A 26,906-nucleotide genomic window follows, 5' to 3' on the forward strand; every position below is an offset into this window, starting at 1 on the left:
ATCTGTTGATGTCACAGTCCTGTGGATTATCAATGGCCCCGGTTTTGAAACATCAACACTGAGAGAAAATATTTCTGCCAAGGTCTTGGGGGTTGGGGTGTTTGAGTGAAAGCTACAATCAGCATGACAGTCCTTACAGTGTGCTTTTTACTATAAATATACATGGTACAGCGCAATTGTGTATTCCTTACTGTTCAGTGTGTCCCTTGTTGATCTTCTAATGCCCTATTTCTGAACAACAGTCCCCTCTCAGAACGTATCCAGACCTGCTTCAGTGGATATTTGACTATAATGTCCAGTTTTTCCCTTTTTGAACTGCTTGTACCATAATTTGGAACATAAGGATTTCTTAGATGTTATTACAAATATTAAAACATATGATCTTACAGAAGTAGTGGTTAACATTGCTATCTTACAGTGTTGGGACCCGGAGTTCAATTCCTGGGTGTTGTCTGTGTGGAGTTTGTATGTTCTCCCTGTGCACCGGTTTCCTCCCAAAGTCAAAATGTACTTGTGGATTAAAGGCTCTGGCTCCCTTGACCCTGAACTGCATAAAGAGTTTAGATGGATAGTGGGATGTAGTAAGTACAGTGTTCCTAGGCTTATTGTGCTATTTATAAAATGTTTTTCTAGGGCTGATTTACACAATTCAATAAAGCTCCCAGAGCATTTCAGCATATTTGATTAATTAAATGGTTTTGACATTCTTTTTCTTCAGCTATTTTCCATTACCACACACAATGCCGTGTAGTTCTCTCAGTGTTTTCACGGTGAATGCTAAAAGAATTTCTATACAGAGCTCTAGTTTACTGATTAAATGAAACCGGCATGCTTCAGTACTGCTAATTGTCCCTTTGTGACCATTTAACCTGCGTTTTCTGTTTACCCTTCCAGAACCTGAGGGGGAAATGCTATTGTGTTCATCATGACATTGGGGTGAAGGACTTGGATCACGGTTTTGTCTTTTTGTGTGTGTGTGTCTCCTTCTGGAGCTGTAATGATGAAAAGGTTACCCTGTCTGCGTCCATACTCATAGAATGTCTCCAGCTGTGCAAAGCCGCTGTGATTTTTGCCCAAGAGCCAGATTCTAAAACAGCGGATATCTAAAAAAGTCTGGGCAAAGGAAGCCCACAGCAGTGAAGGCTGTCTGCTGACTCTCCACAAAGTCTGGATGGCCAGGAAGGCATTGCAGGTTCACTAGACAGCTCAGCCGTAGAACTGTGTGATCCGGGTGCTTGATATTATTGCGTGTGTACACAATCACGTGCCATTGGCTCCTCTTTGTTTTAAAGGAGGAGACGTACGGGGTTCAGAGAGTAGCTAGCTGCAGACACCAGCCGGCTGTGGAGGCAAGGAGGCTCACACCTGCTCCAGTCTGCTTTCTCTCAGCAGGTGTTTCTATTAGAAATTATAGTTCTCAGGAAGGTGCTCTGGGCTCCAGCATTCCTCGTACAGGCGATAGGAAATAACCAGCTGAGCAATTCAGCTGCTCACTCCCCTCAGGAAGTGTCTGTAGCAAAACTTATATCTGTGCTTGTCTCCCTTTTCATTTCTGCCAGGGAACTTTAGTCCAGCACTTTGGTGGGCCCCTCTCTGCAGTGTTCAGTGTTTGTGTGGAACAAGACCATTTAGGCATCCAATGCGATTATGCTTTGTAAGTCTGCCACCTACAGTTGGTTAGGTCGCGGGTATTTGAGATAGAATGAAAGACTCATTTCACCTGGCTATGATCTGCATTCGCGATCACCGAAGCCTCCTCATGGCCGTCCGAAGGAGACATCTGGGAAGAGGTTTTGCCTCCTCCCGATCCCTTCAAGACCAGAGCTGAGTATATCTGAGGTTCACACATACTGCTTCCCTGGTACTGCCCAGTGCCCTCACTCTACATCAAGAGTCTTTCTTCTCATTTTGTTCCAATTGTCAGTTAACCTCTCCAACAGCCACTGTCCCATCAATCTAAATTCACTTCTGATTTACCTCCTGCCCTACACTGTGCACAGGCTCATCGAGCGCTGCTTAATCAAGTAATCCCATGTGGACTGAATGTTATGTTCACAGTTCAGTTATGTTCGGTTTTAAGAGCGTCTTCTTTTTGCTTAATAGAGGGCAGGCTCAGATATATACAGAGCACAAAAAAGTGTTTGCTCACTCCGCTCGATGGAAGCAGCCCTTTTCCAGGAGAGCATCAATCCAGTAATTCGTTTGTCACCCGAAATTACATTTTTAAAGATGGGGAACACTTCGAAGATACTGATGAATTATGCAGCTAGTATGTTCAATTAATGTATCTCTGACCCTTAGGAACTGACAGTATCTGTTTAAAAAATGCCTTAATTACTCCGTTTAACAAATCACCTGCAACTGGCCACAATGCAATTGTTTCAAGTCTTTAAAAATGGATGATTTAATGTCATCCTGTAAATCTTGCTGCAGTGGAACTGCCTAGGGGACAGGGCTGGAGGAGACCCCTGCTTTAAAACATCATTTAAATATTAAAAAACAGTCAACTGTATTAGAACACTTGATGTGAATGAAATACGCATTGCTATTTCAGTAGTTCTGCAAGCTTTATGCTCATTTCAAAGCAAGTGAAAAGTCCGCTGCTTCACATAACCCTCAGAAAGAATGCAAACAATGGTTCCCATATGCTTTTGTTTCAAAATACAATTTTTCTTCATTTTTCACAATTGCTCCGTGAAAGGCTTGTATCATGGTGAACAGGGGGCTGAAACACAGTGGTCCATATGTAACCAAAGACGTTTCTTTGTACAGTTATTTGCAGATTATAGATTTGTGTATTTTTCTTCAGTTTCTGTTTTTTCTGTTTAATTATTGAAATGTCAACAGACAAAATGATGCTGCTGCTGCTGTTGTTGCTGATGATGATGATGATGATAATGATAATAACAGAAAGACACAGCTTCACAGTTCCATAGCCTAGACTGCCTTTAGGCTGAAATCATTATCATACACATTAAATCAGCTTGCATTCGAATTTAGGCAACAGAGACAAGCATTTCCTTAATAACAGGCCTCCTTCCTGTCCAATATAAGCATTAGCATACTTTTCCATCATGCTGTCCTTATGTGCACATTTTTATATGTGCAAATAAAAATACGTTAGGTACCAGATCGTGTCAGAAATAATCTACACGAGGAGTTAACCCATTCTGAAGCACGGCGCTAAAGTTTTACATTCAGAATATTCAAAACTGAACTTCTTTGTTCAATCTCCCCCATCCTATTTAATCGTGATTAATGAGTTTTTGATGTCGGAGGGGTATTTGTTTGCTTAGAAGCCTGACAAATGCGTGGTGACATCCTAATGATTTGAAACAGCCTTCAGTGTAATTCTTTAAAAATTCATAGAAGCAATTTTTAATACCAACAATACTCAGCTGTACTTTTCCACAGTTCTGCTGCAGAATGAGAGGGCAGCACCGTATTTCCCTGACATAAGGTAAACACGTGTGAATATTCTCATGTTATTAGGCCCCATCAAACTGAATAAGTCCAAGGAATGTTATAGATCTGCCCCTCCCTTACTGGTACAATATTAGATCATCACGAATGTAATAGGTTTGACTGCCTATTGTCTCATCCCTGTCCAGCTACAGGGAAAACTACACACTTCTTGTTTCTAACGTACTTACAGTACAACCTTCTCTACAACCCTGAAGAAGAGAACTCTGTAACCCTGAGCACTCACTGCAGAAAATGAGACAGTCAAATCAAGAGGAAAGTACCGATGCACAGACATACACTGCACTATGAAAATGACCTGAGGCTTCAAGGGTGGAATCCTGTCTGAAGCACCGAAGAATGTCAACTGATCCACTACCAACTGCAACATTGTCAGCTTAGATTTGATCAGAGCTGGGCTACAAGACGACCTTCAGTGGAGAATATCATGCCTGTATGTGCAGCTTTCTAGTGCAGGAAATGAACAGGTGTTCAAGACTCTTCTTGATGCCGGGGTCATCTGAGCTGTCTTTTGTGTTCAGTAAAACAGAATCTCCAGTAGGAGGAAGACAAGCACTCCCCCACTTTGATCTGGAGGGAGATAATGGGACATTGTTTGTATTCTGCAGTATGAACCGGAAGACCTAGTCTGGACTTTTAACAAGTCATTGCAGGGATGGCATCCAAATTAATTTACTAGCCAGATTAATGAACCAGAAATCAAAAGGTAATAATATCTTCATTATGTCTATATAACATTATACAAGTACTGGTGCAATAGCTATTTCATGTGTAAGGAAGAAACTGCAGGTATATTAATTACGACAACAATACCAGTACAGAATGAAATGAAATGGATTGGTATCAGTACAAAAAGACCATATGGAACACAAAACCACAAGAAACACTGCAGGAGGCTGTAGTAATTATGTGTAGTGGGGAAGTCTAACACAGTCAACAGCTCTTGTTGGTAGTATAGGAGATCCCACAACAAAAGACCCAGTGGGTACCCAGGCTTCTGGATCTGAACCATTGGGAATTTATTTCTCCAAGGCTGCCTTAGGTCAAGATTGATATTCTGAAAGGTGAAATATCTGTAGCTTGAAACAAGAGCTACAGAAGGACAGCTGGTTGCAAATAAACTGAACTTCAGAACCTGATTGGCACAGGGTCTCAAACTGGAGGAAGGTTTAGTGTAAAATGCATTTGTTTTGCATGATAAAAACTATTCCTGGTCTTGTATGCTCAGTGTTCGATGAAAATATTTTCAAGGTGTTGCAAACTTGTATGTGGGATAAAATGATAAGTCCTTTCTTGAAAGCGAACAGGTGGACGTGCCAGGACTGTACTCTGCACTGGTGTTCTGCTCAACAGAGCCAGTCCAAGCAGCAGGTCTCTCGAGACATCGGGCAATTCTAGCACATTACAGCGCAATGGACAATACAGTTCAGGATCAAATATAACAGCTACACCACTGAAAGTATTCCGTATTATATTTGTAATTGCAAGTTGCTACTGCAAAAAAAAAAAGATATGTTATTAGTTTTTCTTTTTTTCCTGTAAAAGCTAGCCATTAAATCATTTCAAGCAATCTTTTCCTTAAATTGTGGGTATTTTTTTCGCACTACAAAGTCATCAGAGAATATTGATTTGTTTGTGGCAATTGGTATTGACTGTTGCTGGTGCAGCTCTTGCAGCCTCCTGTTAGATTTAAAGAAACAGTGTGTATTGTGAGGGGATGGCTAAAATCAGGGGTGGTTAATCAGTACCCTTGTTTTCAGATACGTAGATGTTGTCATTCATAGAAACAAACAATTGACTTCAATGTAGTGAATTCAGCATTGAATAAATGCAAAAGGGAGTGCAGATAACTGCCCCTGGTCTATACGACAAAACCACAGGTACTGTAAATGAGCATTTCAGAACACTTTGACAGACACATCTCTATGTGAATAGATCTCGGGCAAATCTGATCCCAGATTCGGTAGATGAAGAGTCATTTGACCCCACGACAGAGTACCCAACTGACAGACACTAGATCTTTGTATGCAAATAAAGACTCCAATAAATAATTTAGTTTTCTTCTTGAAACGACTTTCATCGGCCATGCATGTTTTTAATTGACCACTACCACTGTTCCAGGCTGTCGTATTTGGACTTGGTTCTTCACAGGGGTGAGCGAGGTGTTTTGGAAATGGAGACGTGTGGATGCAGAATTCCACTGATGTGTCTTCAGTGGCTCTGTGGAGTCAAGGATGGGTTGACCATTGCCTGAGATACAGCCCTAAGTGATTTTAAAACCGGAATGCCAAAGACTAACACAGCACTCACTAGAACCGAATACGCACAATATGGAAAAGCGGCTTTGTATTGTGGTTGAACTTAATTCGTGTTGGGTTGGATTATTACTAGCATTTTTTCATTTTCCATTTTGCGTTTGGTTGGTTGGTTGAGCTATGTCCTCAGTTCAGAACCAAACTTGCCTTTGAACATAAAACAGCAGATCATAATGTAATGATATTACTAATAATACAATTGTATTTACCAGCGCAAAGGTTACAATGTGTTCTGTGTTCCTAACATCTTCAGCGTTATATCCTTGTAAATGAAGACCCATTTGTCCAATAGTGTAGAAGATTAAAATAAATTGTATTGAATATCTAATGGGTTGTAGCTACATACGTGGTTCTTGGAGCATGAGTCCCTGTAATTTGGACTCTCTGTATACTGAGCTCATTGATGCAAAACTGGTTGCTCCTAGATCATTTGTTTCTATGTGGATATACATTGCAAATGAAGGCCCTTATGTTTTATTAGAATAAATGTACATAATGTCATGTCCCTTGTGAGTGGGCTCTCAGTCTGTTCCAAATAGAGTCCGGCTTAGTTGACTGATGTCATTAGCCAACACATAATCAGAGGTTTCCTTTATTGCATGTTAGTGCATTGCGCTGAAGACATATTGTGCATTTGTATGCTGAGTTTCAACAAGCCAGCAAATAGGCCACAAGGTGTCTGAATCATGGGCTATAAGCCACTCTCACCCTCTGTTGCTCGTGGTTGGTTATCATAACCACTACAATGACGAAAATAAGGTTTGCGGATGAGACAAGGCCATTTTGGTAGCTCAGTCAGTAGTTAATTGATCCCCAGATCTCATCCAGCCATTTTCTGAAGGAAGCCAGGGTATCAACTTCAACAACATGTCTGGGTAGCTTGTTCTATACTCCCACAACCCTCTGTATAAAGCGCATGTGTTGTCTTTTTTAAATACACTTTGTTCTTACCTGTGTTCTTTATCATTAGACTCTCTTCCTGTTGTATTACGGTTACTTCACAATGGCAGTTTGCTAATTTTGCTACTCCACCCATTTACACTTTCTTGCAGAGAGACCCCCCATTACAAGCACTGGCTTAATAGGGGGGTTCACCTGATGGGATAGTATTGGGTACCCCCTGTTTTTTCTCAGGCCCTATTCAAGCAAAGTCTGCATCACAAAAAGCCCTGCACCGGAAAGTTGCTCGTTTTTCAGCCATCATTCATTTACTTATCTGACATCTAATTTACTTATTAATTTACTTATCTACTTATCCGTCGATGCAAAACAGTTCTTTAAGAGTGACTTAATGGCCGGCAGAGTGACGTGTCCGGAGCTCAGTGGAGCACTGCGGGCCCCTACAGCTGCAGCAGGTGAGGGCAGAGCAGGGGCGTCTGGAGGTGGCGCAGCCCTGATGCCCCCGGGAGACTGGCTCCACCGCGGGGGCAGCGTGAGAGGCCGAGGAGAGAGGAGACGTGGGCATGGAGATGGGATCTGGAGGAAGGAGAGAAGGACGGTGACAGACAGGAGCACCGAGGAGGAGACTGATAGGAGCCGATCCTGAGGGAGCTGTTTTCTAAAGAGCAAATCCTTTCGGTGAGATTCTTACAGCGCTCGGATGCGTTGTTTTACTATTCAGCAGCTCTGACCCAGTGCGACATGCCGTACGTCTCTTTGTGGACAGACGCCCAGGAAACGGGGCTGGCGGCGAGGACTGGGGGCAGAGACCGGTCCGTCGCCGAGATGACTCCGCCTGTCCGTTCGGAAGGAAGACCCTCCTGGTCTCCCCCCCCCTCGGTGGCGTTGAGCGGTGGCTGTCCGCTTCTCTGTTCACTGAGAGCTGGTGGCAGCGGAGCCAGTGGGGGGGGGGGTCTGCTGACCGGTGCCCGAGGACGCCCCTGTCACAGCCGGAGGGTCCGCTGGGTCAGACCGGTCCTCTGGGGCCTCCTGGCGGACAGTTCAGCCGGGTCAGGCTCGGGCCCGGCGAGACGGCCGAGCACCAATCACAGAGACCCCGGTGGGCCCCCGGTGAAGGGCCCCCCATTCTCCTGTACACCTGGGAGCTGAAATGTGCCACTGCTGTGTAATAAAATATAACTTTTAAAAAAACAAACAATGGGGAGCTTTTTTTTCTTTCATGTTTGTTTCATGTGTACATGTAAAAGAAATCGGGAAATGAAGCATCGCTCCTTGTGAACTCCTTGGCCGGGAACCATAAAACTAAAAACGAGAGAGCGCTTTTGTGCGGTGAATATGGGCTGGGGGGGGCGGACGGGCTGCAGGGGGCTGGGGGCGGCGGGGGGGGGGGTGTTATTGCTTAGAAGAAGGCCACAGGTGTGAAAAGGGCCGGCCTCTGGCGTCCGGGGGCTGCGCTTCATTTCCAAGTTCAGGTCCAGCACCTCTCGGATCGTCGCCACCCCGTCTCTGCGCTCCTGTACCCCACCTTGCCTGCCTCCGGCCTGACGTCTCCCGTCGGGGGGGTGGGGGGGTGCGGGGAGGGCGGGGCCCAGGCATTCTCCTTGGCCAATGAGGCTGCGGGGAGGGCGGGGCCGGGGCTCCATACTCCTGCTATGTGCCAGTTGCCAGTCCGGAGCGAAACAAAAGCAAAGGCGAGCAGAAACGCACGGCGGCTGAGCCTGGTCGCGGAAAAGGGGGTGGTGGTGGTGGTGGTTGGAGGGGGTCGGGTTTTCCGTTGTTTTTTTTTTTTGCATCGCAACTGCGAACGGCAGCTCTTGGAGGATAAGAAAAACAGGAAAAAAAAAGTTTGCGCTTTTTTTCCCGGGGGCCGGTATTAATCAGGAATCGGCACGCAGGGTTTTTTTTTTAAGTTAAAGTTGAACCTTTCTTTTTTTGGAGGGGGGGGGGGAGGTTGTGTTGGTGTTAGTGGTGGGGGGGGGGTGAGAGAGCAGAGCAGAGCAGGAGTGGCTAAAACCTGCAATTCAGATCAGATTTCACTCAGACCAGCTGGGGAGAAAGATAGAGAGAGGAAGAGAGAGAGAGAGATAGGGGCTTGCGTCTTCTGCTTTTCTCCCAGAAAGAGAGAGAGTGAGATTGAGAGAGAGAGATCCGGAGGAATTTGTAAAGGCTTCTCCTCCTGCCTTTCGGGATAAGTGCGTGTTGCCTGGAGCCCAAACGCGGCGGAGAGGCGAGGACGGGCTGGAGATGGACGATCAGCCGCGGCTGATGCACTCTCACGCCGGAGTAGGGATGGCGGGGCACCCCGGCCTGTCCCAGCACATGCAGGACGGATCGGGAGGCGCGGACGGGGAGGGAGGAAGGAAACAGGACATTGGTGACATTTTACAGCAAATCATGACCATCACAGACCAAAGTCTGGACGAGGCGCAGGCCAGGTACCGTGCTCGCCTTTACCTCCAGCGTGCGTATCCGGGGACGCGTTACAAAAAAATAATAATAAAAGAGGCAGGAAAAACTGACATTTCCCCTAGGATGCCCAACAGGGACAATTACAGCTAAATCATGGATCCTAAAACACTTGCAATTACTGTACCGTACGCCCTCCAGCAGCGCACGAAAAAGATACCCGACTGCGCTTTCAGCGACGGGGGGTGTTTCAATCCCGATTGTCGTGTAGTTAAAATTTAAACTTTTCCAGAACACCTACAGTAGCTGTCTGTCGTGTTTTGTGCGGCTGCAGCGGAACAGCAGCGAGCAGTCCATCACGGGATTGATAGCTGTCATTCCATTTTCGTGTTTTATTTTCCTTAAGTATAAATAGGCAAGGCGCCGCATTGCCCTGGCTTGTGCGGGGGGTGTTTAGGGAGATTACAAATCTAAATCCCTTTAACAGTTTATAATTTCTCCCTGCGTCGGGCATCAATGCAGCCGCAGAAACGTGCGTCTGTAACACGGGGGGTTTTGCAGTGCTGTGGGGACGGACACAAGCTGAAAAGATATATAAAAATGTCTCGAAAGCAGTCCATTTACTAACGATCTTCAAAAGTAATCGTGCTTTTCCTGCACTTCAAAAAAATACGTAACCTATGCCACAGATCGCAGATACGGAATAAATAAAGCAATCGCAACTTTTGTGCTTCGTTTAGGACAAAAACACTTGGAAGAATGAAAAACAGCAACAAAAACAGAGCACAGTAGGTTTCTAATGTAAGAAGAGAGTGGAAACGGAAACTCGTACACGTGTTTAATCCCTCTGTATTGTTTATAGAAACAGTCTGTAGCGGACAGTAAAAATATGCTATCAACACACACTCACGGAAACATAAATTGAAAGGAAGTCTTTAGCGACTCTGTTACACGCAGAAATGCTTTCTGTAAACACTCGGGTTGAGCCACGGTTATTTAAAGCTGCCCTATAAATATAAATTATTAAAAATATGCAACAGTAAAACATTGTGCAACTAAAGGTTAAAAAGGTAAACGATACAGTTAAGTGAATAATAATAATACGAATAAATATTATTTCCCTAACACATGAAAGGTTATGAGGGGCGTAAAATCATTTTAAATTACAAATCAAAATAAACATAACTGTATTCTTTCAGGTTTTGTTTTACTAATATTATTTTAATAACAATTATTAGAATAAAGCAATAAATGCCTTTAGCTTTTAAACGGAAAAATAATGCCCGTGCTTTTAAGCTGTGTTTTCGAAGGTACATTAAAAAAATATATTTTTTAATGTAATAAAAGGCAAATAAAATTAAAATGGTGAGTGTGGATTTGCGTTAGCTGTTGAATGGCCTTCAATCGGTGCGTCCAGTTGTTGTCTGTGGAGAAGTCAGTTTTTCTGTAAAAAGATGAGTATTAATAAAAATGGATTATGTTTCAAGAATCTAGTTTAGTTATATAGTATCTGTGCAAAAGTACCTTAAATTGAGTGAAACATAATAACAATAATAGCTTTATTATTATTATTATTATTATTATTATTATTACCAGTTCATGTGCTTTGTGAAATATTCCGTGCATATTCCGGTGTATTTGTGGTTGCTGTGTAAACAATTTTTGAAACGTCTTCCATCAACAATGTGACATATTTAATATATATATGATGATCAGGCTGTCTGTGTCTTCCGGACGGACCCTTATGGATGAGCGTGTCCCGTGGACTCGCGGACTCGCGTGAGCCTCCCTCTGTTCTCGTTGCAGGAAGCACGCGCTGAACTGCCACAGAATGAAACCTGCACTTTTCAACGTCTTGTGTGAAATCAAGGAGAAAACAGGTAAAAAGCAAGCAAACAAAAAGCTTTCTTGGACGTTTCGAGCGGTAACTGCTGCGGCTGTGCACATTGCCCGGTGTTTACAGTATGGCGATGAGTGTGGAGGCTTTGTCGACTTTTTTTCCCCCATCCCAAAAAGATCTTTAATGCCCGCTTGATAAGTTTGGAAGGTCGACGTGGCGAGAGTTTAGGTTAGATTTAGGTGCGCCCTGCTACTTGGAATTATTTAAAAAAAGGCGTGTGACTGTATTTGCTATGCACAGAGACAGATAGCAGGTTTTTCTTTAACATTATAGGCTGGATTTGTTTTTGTTTTTTTGTTTGTTTTCAGTGAATAGGCCAGAACTCGTGCAAAATCCGTGCAAAAATACTATTTTAAGAGCCTGACATGAATCGAAAAAAATGAGTGTCTGGTATTTCGCTCTGTGGGGACTACAGCATTATGAACAATAAGCGAGCGAAAAAAAAACACCAAATCTTTAAATACAGTATATAGGCAATACAGCGGGGTAAAACATTTGCTTGGCAGCTCCAGATTAAAACAGGGCACCGAGGTGTCACGATCCATTAGCGTGGTAGTGAGGTTTGCAGCTGACACAACAGACAAGGGCCTTCAGCCCCTCACGACATCCAAGAGAATCAAGAGGCATAATCTTCCGTTTTCCATGGTGGTGAGAATTTAAGCTTTCACTTTGAATGCGGCCCTCCGCGTATTTGAATGGGTAATATTTTTATTTCACGTGCTCTGTGGGTATACTCTATTATAAGACCATGTTCATCCACTGTTTAAGTGAAAATCAATGGTAGTTTTTTTTTTTGCAGCTGCTGATTATGCAGTGTAATGAGCTTTGTAAAAAAAAAAAGAAGCAGTACCTGTCGCCCTTTTTTGCAAGAGTTTAAACGACCTTTGACGATTAATAAAAGTCTCGGATGGCTGGAGAGAGACGCTGTCGGTTTCCCTTTTCAGAACTTTGGCATTTATTGTTTAACGATCTGTGGAATTCCCAAATCCCAGCACCATGCGCCCTTCATGAGTGATGTACTCCTTTATTGGTGTGGGTGCTCAGTGGCTGATTAATATTTTTGAAGGATTTGGTGCCATTTGTTTTGGGGTTGGCTGTTCGGCGAGCGCTGTGGGGAGAGGGGATTTGGTGACATTTGTTCACCTGCAATGCCGGGAAACAGAACGTGTGAAATTTACCTTGGAGTCTCAGCTCCCTTCCCTGAGCTTGACGGAAGCTTAAGGATCAGCTCCCTGGATTGTGTGTGCGCGCAGTTTTTTTTTTATTTCCCTCGTTTAGCTGAGCTTTTTGTTTGGTTCCATGTACGCCAGAGGGGATCTAATGCTGTCTTCGAAGTTTTATTAAATTATGTTATTAAATGCAAAGTGTAAGACTTTCAGAGCTGAAGATGATGAAATGTGTGGGCCCAGATTACCGTGTACAATGTGAAAATGTTTACTGTACATGTAGGCTGTGGATTCTGCTCAGTGTGTTTCATTTACATCTGTTTTTCCTCCATTTGTGTGTTATGAAGGCACAAGTAGCTGGTATAATGACACTAAGAGCAGACCTGCTGACATTGTGAGGAATATGGAAGTCGTATTTCTAAATAATTTTATGTTGACACTTTTGAAATTGATACAACTGAGATGTTGCGCTCTACAGACCAATATAGACGGTCTTTTGGCCTCATTTTTTTCTTAATTTTCTTCGCAGAGCATCATACAAAGAAACGCTCTGAGATCTTGTTTACTGAGACAACCGCAGCGGTCTCGGGGCCTGCAATGAAAGCACTGGTTGTGCGGTTGGTAAAGTATCACCAAAATTTGGGGCAAAAGGGAGCATAGGTGCTGTTTTTACGAAGCGGCCCTGTATTTCCCTCCTAATTAGCCCCAAAGCTGAATTTATTGAGACTTCATTGCTGTGAAGTGAAGGCTGGAACCCAGCCACTGCTAACAGTTTTGTTTAAGGATGCTGTACTGGCATGCAGTTTTATTGAAGAACCCCCCCTGCCCGTAACTCAGTGTGAATCGAGCCCTGTCTCAGGAGAGCAGGGAGCCTTTTGGCCTGTGGCTTTCTTCTGCTTTTTGTGTTGTTCAGCGAGGTTTTCGGAGGAGTGAAAGAGTTATGCGGAGTGTTTCACTCCCTGGTGCTTTGCTGGGTTCATCCAGAGTTCGTATCCAGATGGAGAACAAAGTGACTGGGACCTTTTCCTGAAGGCTTGCCCTGACTTCTCCCTGCTGCTGGCAACTGGGAACGGAGGCTTTGCAGACAGGGTTTCCTGTTGTGTTGTTGTTCTGTTTTGTTGTTGCCTGAACACCTGCATTGCAGCGTTGCTTTCACTCTGTATTTTGCAACTGTGTTTTTTTTTTTTGCAAGGAGTTTGCTTTTTGATCCAACATAACTTGACTTTAATGCGCGCACGCTCGACAAAGAGACGGGATGTGTATTTGTGTTTATTAATCTCGAGGAAGTTTTAATTACTAGGAATGCTTCTGAACGCGGAGCACAAAGGCTGTTTTGTTTGGGAGTGCGCAGTGTATGATAGCTTGCTTTTCTGTCTCGGACAGGCAGGGCCGTTGGCTTTTAATGATGAGCCCCTGTAGGGGGAATCCCTTTGACTTGTGAGCTACAACCCTCCTCTCTCCCCCCCCTGTTGTGTTTTTGTTTTATGAGACATCGTGAAAAGAGATGACATTCATTTTGGAAAAGGAGGTCTTCCCCCTGTGCCTTTTTCCCCACCTACCGTCCACCAGAATCCATCACTGTTGCCATGCATCCTTAAATTGCTGGGAATTACATAAGAGCACACATTATAGAATCTCTGCAAGGTTTTTTTTTCCAAAGATTGCTCTCCTTCACAAACGCAGAATAGAATGTTGTCGGGGGTTTTTTTTTTTGCGTTACCTGAGAACAAGAAACAGAAAATCCTCCCACCTGCCAAGATTCTGAATGGAACAGATTTACGAGACTATAAAGTAGTTAATGAAGGTGAACTAAAAGCAATACAAATCTTGTGTTTTTTTTTAAATACTTTTTAAAGTTCATTGTATGCTACCGATGCCTGGAGAAAATCTCTTTTGTCGAATAAACTATGACTTGTCTTTCTAGGCTGGCCGCCAAGCTTGCTAAAAAAGTCAAGACAAGTTCCCTTTAAAGGGAGGCAGTGTCCCCATTTTTCTTGGCTCGTGACCATCGCAGTCCGAAACTGCCAAATGCCGAGTTTTCTCTGCATAGTTCTCTGAAAGCTTTGCTTCCCAAAGCCCCCGGAGCCTGAGCTGGGGAGTTCGGATTAAGTTGGATTTTCGAAAGCCACCAGTTTCTAAATCAGTGTAATGTAAATATGTCATGCTAACATGGCGTTACCGTGGCTGGGTGGCTAAAAAGTTGGATTCGGCTTTGGAATAAATTGTTTTAAAACCTAAAATATTTACAAAAGCACAAGACACATGGGGCTGGTTTGTTCTTTTTTTTTTTTACATTTCTTCACTGCTGAATGCTTTCATGCTGGGTCATATATATATATACGTGCAGTTTTCATTTTTTATATACAACATTTGTTATATGTGAGGCAGTTTACATATTATGTTTTAGGTATTCGCCTTTCGAAGCCAGTTGGCTACTTATCGCTACCTCTGCCGAGCTCCGGTCTTAAAGGTGGAAGGCGCTGGGCTGCTCGTTGTGGTCTTCCTGGGGCTGGTGCAGAGAAGCAGCGGGGGCAGAAGAGTCACTGCGCAGCCTCAGTGGTGCGCACTCCCTCTGTAACACACCTGCACGATGAAGATCCCATATAAACGCACCGCCTTATCTTCTCAAGCGCAGCTCGGTCCCAGAAAGGGAATTTTCAGTTACTGACTCTTTTTTTTTTTTGCTTAACCACACTAGTTACAGGTCTGTTTCTGAAGCCTAACTCCCATGCAGTGTACTGTAATATCCTGTGACATTTAAGACATGGCTGTTTTGTGTAGTGTTGACTGTGAACATGCTGACCAGCACCGTGTGATGATATGCCAGTTATTTTTATATTTGACAGATTTAGCTTCTCTCTTTTCTGATTTTTGGGCTGGCACGTATAGATCCCTGATGACAGACTATGCAAACTCACTGTGTGCTCTTTAAATGACCACAGATGAAGGGGGGAATATGAGAGTGTCTGGAGAAAGAGGACACAGGGATTGAAGTCCTTTTGCTTTTATGTGTGAGCTGCTATTCTCAAAACTTAAAAAAAAAACAAATGCAACAAAAAGGGCAAAGTTTTAGAAAGCATAGCACGGGTCACCAGCAAAAGCAGCTCACGAGGGGGTGGGGGGCATCGTGGACTCCTATTTAAATAAAGACATGTATTTTTGCTGTCTTTATGAGCTGTGTCGGGTCTCGGCTGCGCCTCACGGGGCTCTTGGGTGTAATCCCCAGCCAATGCAAGCAAGTACGGTGACCTGTGAGTGCGCGAACCCCCTGATCCCGAGGTGATTTACGTTGCATTTGCCGCAGGAATCTTCTGCGCACGGTTTATACGGTAGATCCGTATATATAACAGGACCGAGGGCCAGCCCCAGGCCCGGCCGACTCGCTCTGCTCGACCCCCTCTGAGAGTGTGTCTAGAGACGCTCTGGAGCGCTGCTACACAGAAGGTAGCACAATATAAACACTTGCCAAGGAACCTTTGCCGGCCGCAAGGAAACAGCTCCAAAGCCGTTCTTTCTTTTTTTCCCCTCTGTGCCCCCAGCGCACACTTTTTTTTCCCCCCGCCCGAGCCGCTCCTTTTCGTCCCAAACCTGCTTTTTGTGTTGCTCTGTGAAACGAGGAATGCCGGGTTCCTCATTCCTGCGCCGGGAGCCGAGGCCGGTGCGCGCAACAGCCATTGCGCAGGGGGGGAGCTGGCACGTACCGGGCAGGGAAGGGGAGCCGGGCGCGTCGACGTGAGCCGTTTCTGGGGGGTGTCGGGTTTCAGCCCGGTGCTCCCCAGCCCTGCTCCCGTCGGGAGAGGCCTGCCTTGGCCCTTGACCGTTGTGAGGAGAGGGGGGGCCCCCATCCCAGCACTCCTGTACCCGGAGAAAGCGGCGTGTCCTTCCTTTGAAGTTCAGTCGCAGGATAATAGACCACTACTACCCTCCTCCACTTTCTCTTTTTTGTTAAAAAAGTGCTGTTTAATTATTCCCCCCCCCCCTCTCTGAATTAAGGAAATTAACGGCGCATGTTGCAATAAAAGAAGTACGCTGTTTAGGAATGCAAGTATTCTGGTCCGGGTTTTTTTTTTCCCTCGCTTATTTTAACAGACACCTTCTAAGATAACTCGCGGAAAAAAAGTATCGCGTCCAAATCATTTAGCCATTGAAGTATGCAGCGCGGGTCGTAACGCTTATGTACAGTACGTGAGGTGATGTGAAGTTCCCATTAGTTCCACAGTTGCAGTCTTTTATGACATAAACAAACAAAGGTTAAATTAAACGAGAGCTGCTTTCTGTTTTCCATGACTAGCAAGTTTGTTTCAAAGTGACTCCTGTTTTATTTAAAGACCGCCACCTAAGGACTGTAGCGACTTTAGTGAGTACTTTTTTATTACTTTAATGATTATTAATGTTTATAGGTGAATGTTAAGGCAAAGAGAAACTTCATGAAGTAAGGCACATGAACTTGTGAGACAGTACCTACCCAGGACATGTTAAATGTTCAGACTGTTCTCAGTGGTTATCAGAGGCGGTAACTTGTGACTCTGGTAGTTTGCTTTTTCAGTTCGTGATCTGTGACTTTATAGGCCAATGTCATGGGTGAACATTATGAAATGTCTCTGGGAGAATTTCCAAAATCTATTACCAAGTTTTTTTTCAGAGAGGGTTCATTAGACATTTCTCTTCCAGAGTCGTTCCCTTCCAGATTTTTTTTTTTAAAATAAGAAAATCATCCGTACACTGCATCTGTTGTTATGCAAATAGAATCAGGCTGTTGGTACTTCTCAGTTTATACAGCTATTAAACTCTGATTATTAAATAGCTTTTTAGCTGCCTTTTAAAAAAAAAATAATCAGATGTAAATGTTACTCCAGATCATATAAGTAAAAGAACCAAGATCAAGACGCAGAGATGAAACTTTTATTTATTGCTTCTTGACTTTGTATTGAATTAGTTTTATCAGTTTTTAAATCAGATTCTTATATTAAATCAACAAACATTTGTTTGAATAAATACTCCACCATGTATCATTTTAATAAGTTAGTTATTGAAAAATATTTATATGCCAAAACAGTTACAAAACAGATGTTTTATTTAACAGAATAGCAGATTATCTTCTAAGATATACATCTTCTTTTATTGCTGGAAAGGTATTTGTTGACTTTTTTTTTGTTAAGATTCTCAATTGTAAAGGCGAGCTGTGACGCGGGTTTGGAACTGTGTGCTTTTGAAAGATAAATCTGATCACGTTATTGTTGTGTTCATTGTGAACAGATTTTGTCCAATAGCATCATCTGGTTCTAAGAGGTGAAAGGGTAGGCGCAGGTTTGATAACAATTTGGCCTTGCAGCTGTGCACTGCTGGGTGTGTGATCAAAGCTAATCCTGACTGGTACCCTGTGTAAACAGCTGGCCACTAAAACCCCGAACCTGACCGACAGTATGTCCTTATCAAAACATCTGGGGGGAAAAAACATGACTTATTTTGGTAACGAATATCCTCATTGTTTCAATTAAAATATTTATGAGGGGAGAGTTTGTGTTTATAGATAAGAGATCAATTCGGCCCTGTTTATGAATCTTTGACAGGGTCTCTAATGTCATTGGTCTGGATTAAATTAAAATGTTAATCCAGTTGCCAGTTATAAATTCTAGACATGTCACTTTGCCAGAGGTTACTTGGGTCTACTCCGTTACCTTCAAGAGCCAGTTTTGTCATTTGTAGTTAGCTGTTGGACTTAAGTTTTGGTTTAATTTGGCTGTGTTGGCATAATTGTCCAAACTTTTAAAGTACCTCGGTTTCTAAAAATAGGGACAGGAGTGATATTTAGTGTTGAAAAAGGTCATTTCTGAAACTTCTTGTAAAATTTAGTATGATTCATTAAAACACATTTTACCGCCCGTATGAGGTCTTATTTTCTCCCACTAAATTAAGATGTACTATAAATTGGATTGTAAAGTTCGTTTGGGATCATGGAAAGTAATGTAGCATAAATTATTTTAGATAACCAGTCAGCTTTTTCTGCTGGAGTTCTCCAACTTAAGAAAATTGTCTTTGAAGCTTTAAATGAAGTCTTGAGTGTGCATTGATATTAAGAAGAGGAAAGCTTAACAAAACTATTTATCTGTGGTCTTTGTTGTTAATGACTTTTGAACAATTCACATTTTATGTCCATTTTGCATACTTAATCTAAGTGTGTGTATTATTTTTAGAGAACAGCAGCTCTCTATTTATTTATAGAAACCCTAGTGACTACTTATCTTTAGCTTTTTTCTTAATGCATGTTGCTAATTGCAGGGTCAGTAAAAATGTAATTTGAAATCTGTCTTGTATTTTTTGATATAGCACCTTGCGAGGCATATATGGACACCCTGCTGAATAACATGACTAACATTAAATCTTTTGAGACGTTACATTCGTTCTGTACTAGAAAGGAACAAATGACATTTCTATAAACTCATTCAGACCTAGAAGAAAACGTTCCTGAAGTCACATAGTAAGGCTTTTCAACATAATATAATCCTCTGCTGTACTGAAGGCCTTATAAATGTCAAAGCAATAATTAGATTGTTTTTGGAATAAAATCAGAATAATCCAGAAAATCAGGCATATTGCAAATACAATCAAACTGCGTCCTACCTTTCTAAAGTCAGAATGTTGTTTCATGTAACACTTTAAATGTGGAATAGTTTTCTTTGAGACTATAAAAGCTATAAATGTACAGTCATTGCCTGAAAGGCAGATGGGCCACCAATTGTCGAAAATACTGTTTTTGCTACATACGTCTGTTACATGAAATTTCGTTGTTATGGCCTTAAGAGCCAGTTCTTTATCTTTCTTCGGCTGATTCTTCAAAGGTCAGAGACAAAATTTTCTTGTCCTCTTATTTCAAAATGCCCTCATTTTAAGAATCCAGATACAACGCATGTACATCGCCTGTTGTGCTGCTTTTTTAGCTCAAATGCTCCTGTGTGAGCTAAGAGCAGCACAGTATTCTTTGTCTTTCTCATTAGTAGGTTGAATTCTCTAATTGTTGAAAAAAGTCATTTGGAGTATGCTACATGAATTTTGGTTAATGTCCAGGGATGTCGGGCTGATGTAGAAATGCCGTTTATCTGAAGTTTTTGTTGAGGTTTTAATTCTCTTTAACAAGTACGCTGACAGTTCTTGGCCTAATTTCAGGCTTCTTTTGTCTGAACAAACGAAAGTCTACTTTACCTTATAGGTGTATAATTTTCAGCAGCTATTCTGAAGCAATATTCTGTTTTGATTATTACAGGTCCTTCTTTCTACATTTAGCTAATTTCACATTACTTTAAACAGTGATTTTCCTTACTTCAATCCTGTATGCTTCCTAATCATGTTTTTCATTAGCTCTCCATTCAGTATAGATCAACTGAATTTTTTATTGCTTGTCTTTGCAGCTTCATGCTTTAATTAAAGAGGTATTTCATTTCCAGTTAAAGTTTGTATTTCGTACGAAGAGAATGCATATGTGCATTGATTAAACCTCAGATAGGAAGGAAAAATATTTTAGCCAACAACGTTTCAGGCACGTCACGTAATTAAAAACATCATTATTTAGAAATAACAGATATTTGTCGCATGAGATTAAGTAGTATCAAAATAAAATCGCTTGTGGTGTTGAAAGTAAAACTTCATAATCGGATGTGTGTAAAATCATCTCCTCAGGCAGGTTCTAAATCATGAGTCTTCCAGAGACCCATCAGCCTCTTGGGATTCCCCATAAATGTTGGACATGGTTTAGGAGCATGCTTGTGTTCAGAGCAGAGAGCCCGTGATGAGCCGTGTCGTGCTCTTTAGTTTCACTGATGGGGAACAGTTTAAAAAAAATATTCCTTTTCTGAATGTAAGTGTCTCGGGGAGCCTTTGGATTGGTGCTGGATCTTTGGGCATCAGTCTTCTACTCGGATCATCTGACAGAAGACTTCGGCTTCTTTTTGCTTAAAGTCAGGCTCATCTCCGTGGTTTGCGAGTCTTTTGGATGGGTCACCACAGTGGGTTTTGTGTGTCGTGATCAGCTGGGGGTGGATCTTTTGCCAAAACCTTTTCTATTGGAGAGGCTGATGCTGGTGTCTGTGGCAAGATTCCTGACTGCCTGACTTGGCGTTATGAGTCCTTAAGGCAGTGAATTGGCAGATCGTTTTGCAGGCTTGATGCATCTTCACCTTAATGTAGAATAAAGTTGACCGGATTTCCCAAATTTCCCTTCCTGTGTTCTCCCTCTACCCGACAAGGCTGTTGCTGTGGATTCAGTATGTCCTGAATTTGGACAGTGATTTTCTTTTCAATAATCAATTTAAGCTTTCTAATGGTTGACTTCTCTGCGTTTTCCTGATTGTATGTAGTGAAGCTGCTCCTTCAATTATTATGTTTTCTTATAGTTATTCATTTTATTAATTATAAGTTTTGGTCGTTTTCAATGGCATATCTGCAAGCTGGGGTTGTTCGCAACAACCTGTTTGATATGAATCGAAAAGCTGGCGAGACAAGTGTGCACAAGTATGCAATATTTTATTCTGACCATACTGTGAATCCAGCATAGCTGTAATGGCTTTGTTGGCTCTGTTTCAGAGACATTATTTTTCACTTTACATTGAAAAGATTGTCCCACTTCTTTTGGGTTTTGCCTCGATGAAGGGATTGGGACACCAGGTTTCTCTTGCAGCTGCAGTTTGCACGATTCTTTTGGATCACTGTTACTACAGTTCTGCCTGTTTGGACATGGAATGTCAGTTGCCTGCTACAGATCGAAAATGAGTACGGTGTGGAGATCATGCTCTCCCTTTGACACACGATGCCCTCTTTCATTTTCATTTTGTTTTCGGGGGAAGGACTGCTGTTCCTTTCTGTGATGTTGTGTGTAAAAAATGAGAGCACTGGCTACCAGCGATGAGATGGAGGAGGAGGGGACAGACAGGAGAGCTGGTTGAACTTGTGTCCCCTGATCCTGACTGCCTCTTCGCTAGCTGCCCCTGCAAAAGCTCTTTTCCAACTTGAAATATCCACGTTTGTACCTATTCTCAGTTATATAATTAAAAGGAGCGCTTCGGAGTGAAAAGCTCACTTCAAGAACAATGGACCCTTTCATAAAGAAGCTGCAATATTTCATAAGAAGACGTTTTGCTAGCTTTTTGAACGTGCGGCTTGTTTGTCTCTGAGGGGCAAGCCCGACAAAGCTCACCTTCTCTCTGGGTGGGAAGCCCCCAAGTGCTTTTTTTCACTTCGGCACCCTTTAAACTTGAAATTCGAGAGCTGCCAAAAAGCTCCCATCTGCGACTCGCACAAACATTTAGACGATTATCACCTTCACAGTGCGTCTTGCTTTTTGAACAAATACCGATTTCAGGGCAGCTACATGAGAGCCGACGCTGCCTTGACGTGCGTACTACGGCCTGTTATAACGACGGAACTCGTGAGGAAGCCCGGTTGTGTTTTTAAATGTGCATGTGGTCACGCTGTCGATGAAAAGAATCAAAATCCCAACAGCTCCCCGCCAAAATAACATTATCGGCACTGCTTTAAAAAAAGATTATTTTTTTTTAAAGCATGAAAAAAATTGTCAGTTCCTGGGAATTGTTGTTGGTAGGTCAGGAGCAAGGTGATTAATCCTTTTTTCCACAAGAACAATTAGCTGCAGTTTGACAAAGGGCTGTGGAGTGTAAGTAGAGAGCCATTTCTAATTAGCAATGTCGTTCAGAGGCATGCAATCGTTCTGCATTGTTTTCATATTCAGCACTAGAACAGTGAGAGGCGGGGAGATGAGTCTTTTGGTTTTCTTCTGTATTAATACAGCTATTTATAGTAAGTAAAAGTCTGGTTAATTGGTTTCGTGAAAAACTAAGGGAAAAAAAGCCTTGAATTAAGGGTGCCTGATGGATTTTTTCCCCCGTTATTATTAAGGCTCTCTGATGGTTTTTGAAAAAAATGTAGAAATGTCAGGCCCAAAATTTAAACCATCTGGAGCCTGACTTTTAAGGCTGATGAAATATTTTTTACTGAATGTGAACTAAAAACCTGAGACATCAGACAAATGAACTGGAAAGCAGCAATTTTATTTCTATTAGTTTGTTGTAAAGCATGCACAATGAAATGGTTACAACTTTGAGTATGTATTATTAATTTAACAAGGAGATTTTTTTTACCATAACATGCTGAGGTTCTTATGGTATTTGTACCAGAAACGTAGGTTGAACTTTTGTTGTAGTTCAGGTGGAAAAACAAATTCTGCTCAAACCTATAGTGATTGCATTTCTTTATAATCCTGTTTTTTTTCATGTGTGTTCTTTCTTTCATTGTATGAAATCATTTTGACCTTGGAAGTATTTTCATATGAGATTAAAAAAAAAAACATCTTAAAGGAGTAGTTGATGGGTTTATTTTTCAGATTGCTTTCTTTAACGACAGAAAAATCAGGAGATACTGTAGTAGCTCCTGTAAGCATACAGGAGTTTTTTTTATTTTTCATTTAGGCTTACTTGTCATAAATGATGTGGACATCTTAAAAACGCTAAAGAAGCAAATTTACGATGTTTTCAAATAGAATCATTCCTCCAGTTCTGCGCTGCTTTCTCTTGAACTTCAACACAATGCCCACTTTTGCTGTAGCCTGTGTTTAAATAGTATTAAGTTTCAAGCCTCAGGGATGACCCATTTATAAATATGACTAGCAGCATGATGTAATGTTATTTTTCATGAGTGAAAAGCGAGTATTTTACAGAGGTCAGCAGAATAATGGCTGATGTTGGTGAAATGAGCCAAAGATCTAATTTATATAACTGGATGCATTGTTAGACTAGTTCCAACCCCATCAACTATACAGCACCTGTCTGTTTGTGCGAGACTGGAGTTGGTGATATCCTCTTACCGTTCCTCTCCTTTGTTTCACAAGGACACTGAACCGACTAGGTAGACCTTTTTTTATTTTACATTGTACGTAGTACAGGACCTGACACGCACTAATTGAGCAATTGTCACAATTTAAAATGTATGAAAGCAACTTGAGAAATAATGAGTGTAAAGCAAAGGCTTTGCACTGCTTCAAGCTACCAAAGAGTTATTTTTGTCTTCCCTGCATGAAAAGGTAGGGTAGAAAAAAAAATCCTTGCTGTTGTCTTCAGCTTCGTTCCGATGACTAAAGATTGGAAACTGGATTTCGGTTTCTCTGGGCAGTTGTGTGAGTACAGCTCTGTCTTGGTTTCACTTGCATCCTGCATGCTGATGGTTTTAATGTAAGAAAAGAACAGCTGTTCTAAAATAACATTCCTTCATCAACGTCCGAATGTATTTGTGTTCCAGGAAAAAAGAAAAGGTTGTATACAATAGCAAAAATAATTATTTTGTGAGAGTGTCTAGAAGAATACATTTGAGGGTTTTCCCTTCTTTTATCTGAAGTGTAATTATTAATCCATATATTGGCAGTCACATGGACATGCTTCACTAATGGCATAATGCATTTTGTGTTCTGTTATTACCAAGCTTAAAATCTGAACTCACGCGCAATTAGGGCTCCTTATAAATTATGCAAATTATCACTGGCGTAATTGAGACATGTTAATCATATTTTAAGAGCTTAATTGCGGAAATATATAACTGTGGTGTGATTTGGTAATTAACTGTGACAACAAGTTTGCAGTAAAATGATTGTGGCAGCATTGTTGTGTCGGTGATTTTTTTTTTTTGTTTTGCTTTGTATTTTCAGACACTCAACATATGCCTTAAAGGTCAGAAATAACTCCAAAGCCAGGTTTTGTCCTGTATTGTATGTTTACGTGGATGTATCCTGGACATTTGCTTAATTATTTCTCTTATCCTTCACTTAACATCTGTCTCATGAGAAACCAGGCTGTGGCCTGAGGAAACTAGCAGAAACGAGACAGGTGGTTTTGAGCTGAAATGGCTAATCATGACTGTAGGATTCAGTAGACAATACTTCCTACTTCATCTGTTTAATGCCTTGGTAATTACGGTGGCTGTGCCGTGTCATCTTCAGCTCCGTTTGAACGTGTGTGTGGCTTTGTAGGCCAGTGGAAGAATATAAAACCGAAAACAAATCCTTTTTTCTTTTTAAAAAAAATAGGCCAGTCAGGTGAAGTAATGTACAGGAAACTGCTCGTTTCCCCCTTGTGATGAATGCACGCTGTATTAACAAGACGCAAGTCGGATACTACACATTTTATTTATCTGGGGGAGTTTTTATACCTTTAAGTGTTGTATAAAAGTTTTTAAAGACGTTACTGCAACTATAGAGCCGCGGAGGCCTGCCAGTAGTTTGACTCCTGCACTGGGATTGGGGTTTACAGTACTACACAAAGCCTGAAATGGAAAATCTTATATTAAATCATACACTATACCAGCTTTCGGGATATGTCTTTCAAAGGTTCTCTTTGTTTTGTGTTTCTGTGACTTGAAAACCCTGCTGTATTTTTTTTCCCCTCCCAGCAACGTTATCTTTCTCGCTATCTAATAAAATAATGCTGGTTATTTTAGAGAGCTCCGCTTGATTTGACAGTTGCTGCTGTACTTAAAAAATGTTTGACAGATATCACACAAGAAATCCATTACAAACTAATGGACTGCTACTTATTGTATTAGACGTTGTTTTGTCAAGAAATTTGCCTTACACTAGATATTGTAGATTTTAATCTACCCCCCACCCACTTAAATGTTCACTAGGTGTTTTCATTTTCCGTCAGCGCAGGATACAGTCTCAAAACCCTTAAGGATTGCGTCTCTCCCAGTTAAGTGTGGAAACCCAACAGCTAAAAGTCTTATTTGGTTTTATTTTCTCTCGTTTGATCGCCGTGAGATCTCCGGTGTGCTTGTGGCAGACGACGGCCCGGGCCCGGGAACGTCAGAAGTAACATTTGTGGGGAAAAACAACAACAACAACAACAACAACAACTACAAAACAAAAACAAAAAAGGAACTGCCTTCTCCCACCACCTCCCCCGCCCCGCATTTAATCTTTGGGAAATGCTGTAAATGTATTAAAATCCCCCACCAACATTTGTTATGTACGTTTAAATTTAACAGCCGGCTAGCGCCAGTTTCAAACGCGGTTGCCATACCAACACCCCGGGAGTTCGTTTCCGTTAATTCCGTTAAGTCTCGTTCAGCCCCCCCCCCCCCACCCGCGAGCGCGGGAGCCGTTAAGGACGGCGGAGCCCCTAACCGCCGCGGCCCGGGAGGGGCCCTCTTTCTCCCGGCGCGACTTAGTAAAAATGACACAAATTAATATACGCTACTTAAACCAGACCAAGATTAATGGTTCCCTTTCACAGCGGCTTAGTCCAACTGTCAGTCGCCGGGCGCTCGTTGGACAGAATCAACACTAATCAACATTTATTCGTCTTTTGCCCTGGGCTCGGAGGAGGGAGAGCCGGTTCCCCGCCCGCCCGCCTCGCCACGCTTTTCACCCCCGATCCGGCGCGGCCGTACATCACGGCCGCCAGCCGCTCCTCGCTAGCATCGCGCTGCTCCCCGCCATCAGGCTACATTAGGGACGTGATGGACTTTCTCTTTTCATTTGCATGCGAGGGATTTGACGCGCCCTCCTTTCCCCGCCGTGCGTCCGTCCGCGTCTGTTCACCTCCGTGCGCGTTTAACCAGCCCGAGTGGGAGTATTTGCCCGTGTGCGTGTGTGTGTGTGGGGGGTTGAATTGCTACCTTCGACTTCCATATTGCAGTCTGTGGTGTCGATTCTCCACAGATCTTTTTCCCCCGAGACCTGGCCGAGTTGCCATTGTATTAAACCCACCAAGCGAGAGGCTGCAAACCCTCCCGTGTGGACGCGATTTTTATTTTCTTGCACCAGGTGTGCGTGGAGCACAGAGAAACGCGCAAGGAGACGCTGGATTTCCTGCCCCTTTAGTCTCCCTCCCCAGCTTCACGGTTGTTTCCTGGGCTGCATCCATGTGATGTCTTCTCTTCTCGCAGGGCTGCGACCCTTTTTTTTTTATGCTGGCTTGCAAATGCGCCGTAACATTGTAACGGCGTGTAACGTCATGTAATGAAAGAGAAAGATGCCTCTGTTGGGTTTTTTTTTATATTGAGTTTACATCAGGTTAAGTAGGTGGCCAACTCCCCCCCCTCTCCGAGTTAAACGTTTAAAGAGTTGCACGGTGTGGCCTTATTTTCCCCCACTCCCAGTGCTTGATGCACACGTTTCACGGCATTATTGAGGAGTACTGCACGCCGTGTGTGTCGCCGTGCTCCGGGGCCACATCTGGAGGGGCGTTAGGGGAGGAAAAGACGGCTCGTCGTGCGAGATTGTGGGGGTTCACCTATCGATTTCCTCGCCTCCCCCGGGTTTGAAAGAGTATTGAAAGAGAACACCGTCGATGGCTGTTTTAGGCGATCGGCAGTGAAGTGTCGTGGCTTGTTAAATCCCCCTCTGCCCGCCTGCGTGTGCTGGTGGCGAAGGTTGCCGCCTGTGAAATTCACGGTGTCTTTGAAAGCCATGCCTGGCGATGAGGCGTGCCTCGCTGTGCCTTATGCTAATTTATGTTAATAAACACAGTTGTTATATTCCTTTCCGAGCACGGCGAGAGACAAAGGCTGTGCCAGGGGGACAGGCAGCGCGTTTAATGGAGCAGTTGATAACACTGCGATGGTCCGCCTCTTAACTTTCGGTTGGACCCACGCCTTTCCCAGATTCCGTGCCTGCCTCTGTCGCCCCTCTCCGTGCGTGTTTGGGACTGGCAGCGAGAGGCGCATTTGGTGTCTAATGTT

At 42.8% G+C, this 26,906-nt stretch overlaps 1 protein-coding gene and 1 long non-coding RNA gene across 7 annotated transcripts in view; one reads left to right on the top strand and one right to left on the bottom strand.

Moving 5' to 3' along the window:
* Window positions 1–6,374: 6,374 nt before the first annotated feature.
* LOC107078363 (uncharacterized) lies at window positions 6,375–16,030 on the bottom strand. The gene is made up of 3 exons (XR_001479310.2): window positions 15,759–16,030; window positions 14,617–14,753; window positions 6,375–7,274 (listed from the first exon to the last, which is right to left on the bottom strand). It is a non-coding gene; the product is annotated as an uncharacterized lncRNA (long non-coding RNA).
* The window catches only part of pbx1b (pre-B-cell leukemia homeobox 1b), an 84,717-nt gene continuing 66,460 nt past the window's right edge, over window positions 8,650–26,906 (top strand). For all 6 annotated transcript variants that reach the window (XM_069193940.1, XM_069193942.1, XM_069193941.1 and 3 more), the window contains exons 1-2: window positions 8,650–9,133; window positions 10,911–10,984. In XM_069193940.1, the coding sequence (XP_069050041.1) occupies window positions 8,943–9,133; window positions 10,911–10,984 (265 nt within the window). In that variant the 5' untranslated portion in view covers window positions 8,650–8,942. The remainder of the gene's footprint in view (window positions 9,134–10,910; window positions 10,985–26,906) is intronic.

This window comes from Lepisosteus oculatus, chromosome 9 (assembly GCF_040954835.1).
Source record: "Lepisosteus oculatus isolate fLepOcu1 chromosome 9, fLepOcu1.hap2, whole genome shotgun sequence".
NCBI classification, from domain to species: Eukaryota; Metazoa; Chordata; class Actinopteri; order Semionotiformes; family Lepisosteidae; genus Lepisosteus; species Lepisosteus oculatus.